The 13,338-nt window shown below is 34.1% G+C and overlaps 1 protein-coding gene across 1 annotated transcript in view; it reads left to right on the forward strand.

Moving 5' to 3' along the window:
* The window catches only part of LOC142335389 (uncharacterized), a 65,199-nt gene that overhangs the window by 29,764 nt on the left and 22,097 nt on the right, over positions 1 to 13,338 (forward strand). The window contains exon 6 of the mRNA XM_075383853.1: positions 1,261 to 1,412. Coding sequence (XP_075239968.1) covers positions 1,261 to 1,412 — 152 coding nt within the window. The remainder of the gene's footprint in view (positions 1 to 1,260; positions 1,413 to 13,338) is intronic.

The following is a 13,338-nucleotide window of genomic DNA, read 5'->3' on the forward strand; positions in this document are numbered from 1 at the left end:
AGAACCTTTACTGTGTCTCCAGAGGCTATGCAGTAACCCAATTGCAAGCCTTAAAAATTCATTGGCTCAAAGATCGATAGAAGGTTTGTAAAAGACAAAAATTTTTAGAAAGATTTCAAAATTTATCAAAAAGAATTTTGTTCTATTGAAATTATTATAACTTTTCCATTGCCCCTTCCAACTATGACCTACAAGCAAAATCCTGGAGGACGTTACCTGGCTAGTGAGGCAAGAAAAACTGAATAAAAGACTCAATAAATGTTTTCAAAAAGCTTGCAAATTTTATCAAAAAATTTCTAAAACTCGAAGTGTTAAATTGTTGGAAACAATTCCATTGACACTAACAACAAAGCAGTAATTTTTTTATCAGACCGTGGAATAGTTTTTCTGGCCTTTGGGGTAGGATAAAAATCAAAATATGACAGAAAATTTAGGAAAACTTGAAAAAAATTCCAGATTTTTTCGACAAAAAAGCTAAAATTCGAGACATCAAAATGTTGAAAACCATTACATTGTCAGCAGAAACTATGCAGTCCCTATTATCAAACGTTTACTTGAAAAACTTGAGATTTCCTAGCAAAAATTGAAAAAAAATTCAAAAATTAGTATCATTTTGTTTGTTTTTATTTGTAGTACCAGAACATTTAGCTTATAAAATTGTCATAACAAGTAATTTTGTCTCGCAAAAGACCTTCACCAATTCTTAAAAACTTGAACCTAAGACTAATCAAACAAAAAACTAAAAAAATCACAAAAAACATGAAATATTGCACCATTTTGAGCTCAAAAACTCTTAAAATTGACATTTTCATCTCAAATTAAGGCCATCCCAGCAGCTGCACCACTCTAAGGACTACTAAAGCCCTTTTTTGACCTCTGATAAAACTTAATGCCCGCTGGGCTTTACCTATTTATCCCGTTTTGAAATATCAAAATCATTGAAAAATGTGTGAAAACATCTTTAAAAAACCAGCGCACCAATACAATCCAAATTTTTTGGATTGTAGAAAACCACAACGCCCCAAATAATAGCCGCTATCGCTTCGCGGCTATTAGTAAAAGCTTAACATTGCGCTAAAACTTAAATAATTTCTATTTCTATGGGCTGCTCGTTAAAAAAAATTAATGAAAAGAATTAGCAAACCCGTAAAATTACTGTCAAAAAGACAATTGGCAAACCCGTAATCATTATAGAAACACTACGCATCCAGGAAAAGAACTGAACATCATTGAATTTTTTGTACCTTTCAAATATTTCAGAAGACTGCGGGAAACAATGGAGCAGGACAAAATGGACACACAAACGTGGGATTAACTGTCTCAAATGCGTCCAACAGGCCATCCGCAGATACTGAACCAAATGGGACAAACCAACACAACAATTTCCGGCTTAAATCCCCTGCAAGCAGAAGGTGAGTGGCAATAGATGATATGATCATTGCAATGCATCATCTATCCAGTTCTTCACATTCATCAATAAAATTTTTGCATTATTGCTCCGCACACTCAAATTGAACCTATCAAGTCTCCAATTCAAAATTTCTTAGCGAATACAGAAAACATGGTAAATGCTGACAAAAACTCGAATTTTTGAATCACTTTGCTTTTTTGGCGTATTTTTACTGGAGTCAAAATTCTCTTCGGACCATTTTTCTCTGGAATTGTAGAAAAAACGTAGAGCACCATTTTAACGTTTTCCAAAATGTAACTTGGATGAAAAATGCAATTGAAGAATTAATTCCCACGTCAGAACCTCAAATTTGAAGCCTATGACCAAATAGCGATTATGACCAAATTTTCTCAAGTTCTCTAGCCACCATCTAACATATTCTACATATTTGAAGTTTGCCCAAAACTTCAAAACAGAATAAACGTTAAAAGCTCTCACGGAAAGGTAAGAGCGGCAGTTACCGCAAACGCTGGGACCGAATTAACAAATATAAAGAGCGGAAAAGGAAAGAAACAAGTGCTTATAAGGATACACCGCAAAACGGCCCACAAAATGACTAATGACAATAAACAACTAAATGCAGCTAGGAATTAGCCAAACGGTCTCAGAGTCAAATAGCAAAACATGAGAATCAGACCGAATGCCTAAATTTAATTGGCCAAACAAAATGATTACTGACAAGATTTAGTTTTTTCTTGGGAAAAGTTTTTTACAATTGAGAACACCGTTGGATCAATAAATTAAAATTATGAATTCGTTTTCAGTATCATTAAAACAGCAGCAAATATTTTGCATTTAGAATTCGTTTAACGCCGTACCGAATGGATGTTGGGAGGAATTTCGTGTGTTTGAGCCCCATCAAATCTGTTCAAAGTCAAAAGTGCAATTAGTTCCTCGAATTTTTTTGATGGAATTTAATGAATTGCTAATTTGCGAAATTGTACAGAAATAAACTTAAAAATGAAATTTTTTTGAATGTAGAAAATTATAAACCAGAGAAACCTAAGAATTCGTAAAGTAAGAGCATGCAATTTGATAAGAATTATTAAGCATCAGGACATTACTGCTTATAGTTATCTAAATTGAACGATCATTTTCAAGCACTATTGATGTGATCAACATAGCCAGATTGAAATAAAACATCATTACGCCGCAAAATGTACATTTGGCTTTCTTCGGCCAATTCAACTAAATCGTGGAGAAATGTGACAATATACTGTCATATTTGTCCAAGATTTATGTTACTACTTTCCATGGTCTTTTTGTGTTCAATAAGCCTACAGCTAGGTTTCTCGACTTCGTTAACAATGATCTAAGACAGAGTTCTGAAAAAAAAAGTTTTATCAATTACCATATTATGAGTACGTTCAAAGCAGCGGTTTGTCTTTTTAATCCACATTTAGTAAAATTATGATTTTTTCCACTAAAGGTTAGTGGGGGATGACGGAGTGGGTTAAACTTTTAAGATTGCAAACCGCCTTTCACGCCATGAAATTATCCTTAAAAACAGTTGCGCTCAATCGGACACTCAGCAATCAGTAAGGCTTAAGCCTCTCAGAGAGCTGCTCGGCCAATTAACGCCCTCCGAGTGCAACCTATTGATCTCGTTTTTGAGAAAGAAGAGTCAAATGGGTTAGACGAAAAATCGGCCAAGCAAGCAATCGCATAAAAAGACCACAAGACTAATATAATTGCCACTAAATTTGTTTTTGAGCAATTAATTACAATCACAACTTATAAATAGTACATAAATTCTTCAAAATAAACTCCAGAGAAAATACATAATACATTGTAGAACAGGGACCCCTGAAAACACAAAATCCAAACAATTGATGAATAAAACTAATATCAACTATGTTCAGAAAAATTGATCGCAAACCTCGAACGAGGGGTTAATTGTTGACAACTACGGCTGAATTAGGCTAGCATAATTGGGGGAGGGTATGTGTGTGAGTGTTTGTGTGTGCGATGTTCGCGTGTGCGTGTTCGCTCGCATGCGTGTGCGTGCAGAAGAGATAAAAATGAAAATTTGGGCAAAACTGCTGAATTAAAAATGTCCTCTATTTCCATTTCTCAAGCAATTTTGACCACTGCTTATCTTAGAGATCAGTTTCGCCTTAGCTGTACCCTAATTTAATGCACCCGTGCTTGACCAGTTTACCTCGTTCTTTAAGACGGAAAGTTAAAGGGTCAGTAAAAAAATCGGCCAGACAAGCTTTTTTTTTCTTGTGATTCTTCTTGATAAAGGGAAGCTTTGCTTGACAAGAGGGCAGTATTTGCTAATCGATAAAATTGATTAGTTAGCAGAACGGCAAGAGTGATGTCAATCAAATCAGATTCAATTCTGTTTCTCAACTTTACTTCCCCGCTGATCCGGAAGTAGAATATCAAAAGCAAGAGGCGCTATGAATTCTTCCAACGCCATAAAAGCAAGTTTTTAACAGTTCAAGAACACAAAAGTTAAGTTTCACATTGGTTACAGCTCTGCTTCAAATTATTTTGCTATCAAAATAAATAAATTTCAACTATATATAGCTTTTTGACATTTCTCTAGCTCATTGCTTATACGATACCCGTAAGAGGCTAAGTGTTTATAAATATAAACTAAAAAGTATTTCCCAATTAGCCTTGAAAAAAGATACCAGGTTACTCGGCACTTTTTCAGTGCCGAGTCAGCATTGAAAAAATATAACAAGAAAAATAAATTATTTATTTCGAATCCAGGTGGCAAAAACCAGGTACCCATTTTTTGCTGCTTTTATTTGTCGAAACGTTGCACGTAGTTCAGCTACTGTTAAATATAGAACTCAATCGACTGATACTTAGTCTCAACTGTTTTCTTTTATTATAACGCTGGGTCACTTTTTTACTGTAATGCTAAGTTTTTAACAATGAAACTATCTTGTTCAAACCTATTTATAACTACTGTGAGCATTCCATTGATCTCTATAACATCTGTTGTTAACCTGAAAATGAAGACTTCATTAACTGGAGATTTTGCAGCCATTATCCACTGCTATAAAAGTACGGAGAAAAAAACAGAAAAAAATCTCAGTCTATTGGTAAGACTCGAGGAGCTGCCTCAATAGAATACGTCCCGGAGGAAATGAACCTAAAATTATCATAATCATCAATGTTTTCTGATTGCAAAACGTTGAAACCAGATTAATCATCACCAAATTCAAACAAAACCGACTTAATTGAAACCAAACTGATTCATTGAGCCAAACTGATTTTCACCATTTGTAACATTTATACTCTTGTAAATTTAAATGTTATAAATAGTGAAATTTTAAGAAATTTAAGGAAATTGGAGCTGTTTTCTGGTAAACAATGATTGAACAACGCAGAGGTCATTGACCATTTTCACTTAACTAATACAGTGTCATAGCTTACTCGCGTCCATATTTTCTCAATGCTTTACACTAAGCCTTGAAGCACAGATATTCAAATTCCTTTGAGCGAGGATAAACTAACAAATGGTTCCTAATTGCAATAGCATAAATTATGAACAGGGAAACAGCTTATGGGAATGTCATTGGTGTCGGCGGTGACAGGGCAAATGAATAATTGCACGCTGATCATTATAAACTATGATGAACTTGAATGAAGAAGTGGGTATATCACTAGACGGAGTGGCAGAGCTAGACTGCTCAGTGTTAGTTCAAAGGCAGTAGTCAGTCTGCAATTGGCTACCCAGCCAACACAATGCTCTTTTCTGTCTAATATTAGCATGTGAGGTAGTAATCCTCTCAAGGGGTAGCTAGTTTCCGTCTCCAGAGACAAAGGAACGGTCACTTTCAAATAGCTCTTATTGCCACTCCGCGTGAAGCCTCGCAGACACCAAGCCCATCAAAATTTATTCCCACCACACTAGTGAGTAGAATGTAGAGATACCTATTAATGGGCTGCAGTTTTAATGCCTTAATACCTCAAGTATCACCACCCACTTTTCAATTAGATTAAATATATGACATTCGAGTTATAGATAATGTCTGCATCAATTCTTTCCATTCCACATTCTAATAATTCATTCAACATTCCGATCTCTGTAATTTTCACGTGCAAGAGTATGTTTGAAAAGGTTTTTTTCCCCAAAAATAGGCACAAAATTGGGTCAACAAAAAAGTAGTTGGCCTCAGTAATTGAACGTAATATAAAACAGCTTAGTTTTAGTGACAATAAGTGACACCTTAAATTGACAACTTGCGGAAAGCATAAATTTGATTATTATGAAACATTCAAGCATCCCACTTGCCGAGAGAAAATAAGGGAAATACTGTGGCTGCATCAGTTTCTATAGAAATTTAAATGATTATTAAGAAAGCAGAGTCGAAATTTAGATCAAAAATCATATTGGACACGAAGACTGAACAAAGACCAAAATGAACAAAGACGATGCTCTAGTTAGGCTTTTTCCTGGTTTCCGGAAGTTTCAGTTAACAACAGGACACTATTTGCACTTCAATCAAATTGATCAAGTAACAGAACGGCGGATCTAATGGCAATTAAATCAGATTTAATTCTCGTTCTCAATTTCACTTCCGCGCTGAACCGGCCGTAGAATAACTTCGCGAGAAAGAAGCGTTACGAACTCTTACAACCCCAGAAAATATAGCTTCCAAAATAGTTCAAAAAAACGAAAATTAGGTTTTTCATTTTGCCTACGCCTGTTCCCCGTAATTATCTTTAAAAAATGAAAAATCTCGACTATAGCTCATTTTCATTTCCTTAGCTCATTGCGAGGAAAAATAATCCTTGTAAGAGCTGTTTCTTAACAACTAATTTCCCTGTTACCCTTTCGCTGCCAAGTCTGCATTTAAAAGATACAACAAATAAGCCATCTTTCCGGCAGTTCAATTATCTCCACTATAAGCCAAATTCAACTTTAACACTAAAATCAAATCAAGAAAGTTTGTGGGTGCCTGTGCGTAGTGCAGAAAGTGCAAAAGTTTTGCTGAAAACAAGCTATCAATTCCCCACTCCACAAATTTATACTTGATTCAGTTCCAACTCTCAGCAGCGAAAAATTTGAGTAGCAGATTTTTTCAAAATCAAAATTATCATTAAAAAATGCTCAAAGTTTGTTTTTCCTTGCGTGTCTGGAAGTCCTTAAAGCAATCAGAAGGAAATTTTATGCAACTCCCACTATTTTTATGAGAATGTTCGGCTTCTTAGAATGTCACAGACTAACATACGTGGTATCAATTTTAAGTTCCCTGAGTTTAGAATCCATATCCATAAAAAATTCTCCTTGCTAAAAACCATATACAAAAAATTCTCCTTGCTAAAAACAAACTAAGGTCGAATGAATTGCTCTCGAACGACTAACGATGGCGGTCTCAATGATTTTACTGTAACCGGCTTCACTCTGAGTGAGGAGTTGCAACGGCGTAACAGCTTTAGCAAAGGCTTCGAATGAGGTTATTAGAGCTCATTTAAGCCCCTAGCAAAATTTGAATGGAAAAAATTGAAAACTTGTCGACTGATTCTAAGTAGTTAATTGCCGTTATTTGAGCCAAAGTGCTTAAACATCAAAATGGGAGAGGAATTCAGACAAAGCTGAAATTTAAGATGTCAAGAGTGATAAAAGTCGTCAAGCCGTCAAAAAAAGTCAACCAAAAATTTTGCATGAATATACACAGACACGACTAAATCAATTGTTTCAAACTCCCTTCGAGAGAAGTTATACAAAGTTAGCATCACATATTGTAGGCTACTTTTTCCGATTGATCACAGTTTTGGGACTCAAAGATGATCGAAGTTCAACCGTTAAAGAGTCCCTATTACTTTATGTTTTCGAAAAAGTGGCATACAATTGTCAACAAGCTTTTAAGTTCAATTTCAAAAGTTACAAAGACTGGTTTAGAAATTTTTCAAGTCCACAGGTAAAAATCTGCCAGCAACAAAATAAATCATTCTTTTAGAATTAGGGTCGAACTTCGAACACACCAACTTATCCTTAATTATTTTGAATTAAAAACGAAATTAAATAGAAAATTTCATAGCAATTTGAATACTTTCTAAACGTTTCTAATTTGTTCTGCTTTTTGGGAAATTGTTCTGTTGTGTTTTCATCGATTCAAAGATATAACTGCCAGATTATAGCCTCAATATTTTCGTAAACCTTCAGACTCAAATTTAAAAAAAAAACAGACCAAAGAAATTTATCTTCTTTTTATTAATTGCTGAGATCTTATAATTTGCTTAAAAATCTGCATATACATTTCTGCCTTCTATCAGCTGCTCTCATATAAATTTCACTTAGAGTGATATACTCTGAATTGTGTTTATCTCCTTGAAGTAAAGAAAAGTCAGTTTCAAAGTGAGGAAAGTTATTGTGAGATAGGACAGGTGCGCCCAAACGGTTAACAATGCCAATGAACAAAAATTTTGAAAATGAAATAAAAGAGCAGGACAAGTCAAGTCCTGAAACACAATGCCCAGAATTTTCACCTACTGAACGAAAAAAAAGACAAAGAAAGGAAGACTAGAATTGAATATGAAAAAAACGTTTAGGCAAAAGACCGGAAAACTCAAAAAACAGTAAAAATCAAAGTCAAATATCCCCTCATGTTAACAAACGACCACTATCGAGAAAACAATTTTTGTTTAAACCCAACTATCTCACTTTAACTTAAAACTGGAGAAAAAATTTCACGCCCCAAAACCACTCGATGTTTCGCTCTAATTCCTGCTTCGACGCAACTAAAATCACTGCTCAAACGTGACATCAAAAATCCAAGATTTGATTCAAAATAAAACTTATCCTACGGCTCATTCACCAATGAATTTGAATCAACATAATTGAGGAAAAAATAAGGGAAAAGCAAAAGTAAGGTGATACCATTTTCTGGGGAACATTTGCAACTCCAAAAACATTGTTCCGAACAGACTGTCTGATATAGTTATTATATGTTCAACAGATGACTACAATTATGAAAAGAAAACCAGCAACCGAAACATCTCGGGAACAGAAAAAACCGCGAAAAAAGAAAAAATAAGGCTACAAATCTATCAAATTATTTTTAAAATTCTCTAAAAGCTGTGGTGTCTCCGAAATTGTTCACAACACATCTGAATAAAGATTTTCTCTTTATTCATTGAGCACCACAAGATGCACAAACACACTCGATAACACTTAAAACACAAAAAAAAAGTCCCTAATTGGTTCACTTAGTTCATAAAAAACTTGCATATCAAAACTTAAATTCTTTCACTTGGTATCACTTAGCTAAAGAAAACTCTGATTAAACAACTGAACGTGAATATCTGTTCTGAGGCAGAAAAACAGTATAACAGAAAATATCAAAAATCAAAAAAGTAAAAAATTACGGAACTTGGCCAAAGTTCTAGGATCAGAAGAAACTGAAAATTATATTGATCAACTATTAAGGTCATCAAAATTTATACTAAAACTAAAGTCAACAGGAAAAAGTAAAAGAATACACCGCAAACAAACCTCGGAAAGCAAAACCACAATAATAGCTCAAGATTGTATCTAAAGTCAAATATACGATTGAGATGGCTAAAAATGCTCCCAAAAGTATGTCTCGTTGATATTATGATTGAAAGCACCACTAAAAAAAATTAATTTAACGCAAAAAAGGGTTGAAAAATCGGAGCCTTATCAAAAAAATTTGATCGCTTAGAGAAAAATTTTTTGCCTACCTTTTTCTCGCTCTCGCTCTCGCTCTCTCTCTCTCTCTCTCTCTCTCTCTCTCTCTCTCTGAAACGTGCAAATTGATATAAAAAGCTCCTTCTCTCTCTCTCAGCTGTTCAATTCGTTTAGCCGCATGACCAAAGTCTTAAGTTTCACGTTCAGCATTGAATTTTAAATCCTGTTTTGAATACACACAAAATTATCGATGAAAAACCAGCTAGAAGAAATCCGAAAGGACTCGATGTCTTCACTTAAAAAACAATTAAAATAACAACTATATGCTAGTTGAATGACATCAAGACTATTCAATTAATTACACAATATGAGGCAAGCCATAACCAGTTCAAAAAATTTCTATATTAAAAAAATAGAAAAACGCAAAAATTGAGTAAAATATCTTAAAATTTCCGAATAATTTGGCAAGTTTTATGGACCGAAACTGCTTTAAATCAGAAAAAACCTATTCAATTCAAACAACACCTTTCTAAAAACAGCGCATGGGAAATATAATGTACTCGCCTGGCAAAAATTTTTTACACACACATTTTTGCTCTATTTCGAAAACAAGAACAATATAACTACTCTCTTTTCTCTGCTCGTCGAATTGGTTCATAAAAACAAATTTCCAGTTTTTGCTCGCTCACTTATAAAAAACAGAAAATCATAATGCCTCTTGGAGTCGCAAAAAGACAGCTCTTCATTTGAATACAGCGACCAGTTCTCTTGGATTTGTAAACAAAACATGTTCCACCCATACATACAGCGCCGCGATACAATTCCGATGCATAGAATTGTAAGAGAACAGCGAGAAGGCAAATAACAGCTCGCTATCGCAGCATCTATTAAAAAAGTCTTTTGTTAAATAAGAGTTTCAATTCTTAGCGAGGTTAAAAAGTGGGCATACTCCATACGAAGATTTTCCTTGAGGAAAACGCTATGATCGGTGAAAAAAATCTACAAAAATTTATACTAAGACTAAAGTCAACAAAAAAAGTAGCTCAGGCAGTATAGACTTAAAAGAAAACACCACAAACAAACCTCTGAAAGCTCAAGATTGTATCTAAAGTCAAATATACGATTGAGATGGCTAAAACTCCTCCCCAAAGTATGTTTCGTTGATATTATGATTGAGAGCATCACTTTAAGAAAAAAAGTAATTTAACGCTAAAAACGTTGAAAAATCGGAGCCTCGTCAAAAAAATTCGATCGCTTTGCATATAATTTTTTGCCGACTTTTTTCTCGCTCTCTCTGAAACGTGCAAATCGATATAAAAAGCTCGTTTTCTCTCCAAGCTGTTCAATTCGTTTAGCCGCATGACCCAAGTTTTAATTTTCACGTTCAGCATTGACTTTTAAATCCTGTTTTGAACACACTCACAAAATAATCAATGAAAAACCAGCCAGAAGAATTTCGAAAGAACGATTTCTTCACTGACAAAACAATTAAAATAACAAGTATCTGCTAGTTGAATGATATCAAGACTATACAATTAATTACACAATATGAGGCAAGCCATAACCAGTTCAAAAAAACTTCTATATTAAAAAAATAGAAAAACGCAGAAATTGAGTAAAGTATCTTAAAATTTTCCAATAATTTGGCAAGTTTAATGGACCAAAACTGCTTTAAATCAGAAAAAAAACTTATTCAATTCGAACAAAAACACCCTTCAAAAAGCAGCACATGAGAAATATGATTCACTCGCTTGGCAAAAATTTTTTACACCCATATTTTTGCTGTTTCGAAAAAAAAGAACAATATAACTACTCTCTTTTTTCTGCTCGTCGAATTGGTTCATCAAAACAAATTGCCAGTTTTTTTTTGCTCGCTCACTTATAAAAAACAGAAAATCATAATGCCTCTTGGAGTCGTAAAAAGACAGCTCTTCATTTGAATACAGCGCACCAGTTCTCTTGGATTTGTAAACAAAACACGTTCCACCCATACATACAGCGCCGCGATACAATTCCGATGCATAGAATTGTAAGAGAACCACGAGAAGGCAAATAACAGCTCGCTATCGCAGCATCTATTAAAAAAGTATTTTGTTAAATAAGAGTTTCAATTCTTAGCGAGGTTAAAAAGTGGGCATACTCCAAATGAAGATTTTCCTTGAGGAAAACGCTATGATCGGTGAAAAAAAATCTACAAAAATTTATACTAAGACTAAAGTCAACAAAAAAAGTAGCTCAGGCAGTATAGACTTAAAAGAAAACACCGCAAACAAACCTCTGAAAGCTCAAGATTGTATCTAAAGTCAAATATAAGATTGAGATGGCTAAAACTCCTCCCCAAAGTATGTCTCGTTGATATTATGATTGAGAGCATCACTTTAAGAAAAAAGTAATTTAACGCTAAAAACGTTGAAAAATCGGAGCCTCATCAAAAAAATTCGATCGCTTTGCAAATAATTTTTTGCCGACTTCTTTCTCGCTCTCTCTGAAACGTGCAAATCGATATAAAAAGCTCGTTTTCTCTCCCAGCTGTTCAATTCGTTTAGCTGCATGACCCAAGTTTTAATTTTGATGTTCAGCATTGACTTTTAAATCCTGTTTTGAACACAATCACAAAATTATCAATGAAAAACCAGCCAGAAGAATTTCGAAAGAACGCGATATCTTCACTGAAAAAACAATTAAAATAACAAGTATCTGCTAGTTGAATGATATCAAGACTATACAATTAATTACACAATATGAGGCAAGCCATAACCAGTTCAAAAAAAACTTCTATATTAAAAAAATAGAAAAATGCAGAAATTGAGTAAAATATCTTAAAATTTTCCAATAATTTGGCAAGTTTAATGGACCAAAACTGCTTTAAATAAGAAAAAACCTTATTCAATTCGAACAAAAACACCCTTCAAAAAGCAGCACGTGAGAAATATGATTCACTCGCTTGGCAAAAATTTTTTACACCCACATTTTTGCTGTTTCGAAAAAAAAGAACAAAATAACTACTCTCCTTTCTCTGCTCGTCTATTGGTTCATCAAAACAAATTGCCAGTTTTTTTTGCTCGCTCACTTATAAAAAACAGAAAATCATAATGCCTCTTGGAGTCGTAAAAAGACAGCTCTTCATTTGAATACAGCGCACCAGTTCTCTTGGATTTGTAAAAAAAAACACGTTCCACCCATACATACAGCGCCGCGATACAATTCCGATGCATAGAATTGTAAGAGAACCACGAGAAGGCAAATAACAGCTCGCTATCGCAGCATCTATTAAAAAAGTATTTTGTTAAATAAGAGTTTCAATTCTTAGCGAGGTTAAAAAGTGGGCATACTCCAAACGAAGATTTTCCTTGAGGAAAACGCTATGATAGGTGAATAAAAATCTACAAAAATTTATACTAAGACTAAAGTCAACAAAAAAAAGTAGCTCAGGCAGTATAGACTTGAAAAAGAAAACACCGCAAACGAACCTCTGAAAGCTCAAGATTGTATCTAAAGTCAAATATACGATTGAGATGGCTAAAACTCCTCCCCAAAGTATGTTTCGTTGATATTATGATTGAGAGCACCACTTTAAGAAAAAAGTAATTTAACGCTAAAAACGTTGAAAAATCGGAGCCTCGTCAAAAAAATTCGATCGCTTTGCATATAATTTTTTGCCGACTTTTTTTCTCGCTCTCTCTGAAACGTGCAAATCGATATAAAAAGCTCGTTTTCTCTCCCAGCTGTTCAATTCGTTTAGCCGCATGACCCAAGTTTTAATTTTCACGTTCGGCATTGACTTTTAAATCCTGTTTTGAACACACTCACAAAATTATCAATGAAAAACCAGCCAGAAGAATTTCGAAAGAACGATTTCTTCACTGAAAAAACAATTAAAATAACAAGTATCTGCTAGTTGAATGATATCAAGACTATACAATTAATTACACAATATGAGGCAAGCCATAACCAGTTCAAAAAAACTTCTATATTAAAAAAATAGAAAAACGCAGAAATTGAGTAAAGTATCTTAAAATTTTCCAATAATTTGGCAAGTTTAATGGACCAAAACTGCTTTAAATCAGAAAAAACCTTATTCAATTCGAACAAAAACACCCTTCAAAAAGCAGCACGTGAGAAATATGATTCACTCGCTTGGCAAAAATTTTTTACACCCACATTTTTGCTGTTTCGAAAAAAAAGAACAAAATAACTACTCTCCTTTCTCTGCTCGTCTATTGGTTCATCAAAACAAATTGCCAGTTTTTTTTGCTCGCTCACTTATAAA

Source organism: Convolutriloba macropyga, chromosome 2, assembly GCF_964194025.1.
Source record: "Convolutriloba macropyga chromosome 2, txConMacr16.3, whole genome shotgun sequence".
NCBI classification, from domain to species: domain Eukaryota; kingdom Metazoa; phylum Xenacoelomorpha; order Acoela; family Convolutidae; genus Convolutriloba; species Convolutriloba macropyga.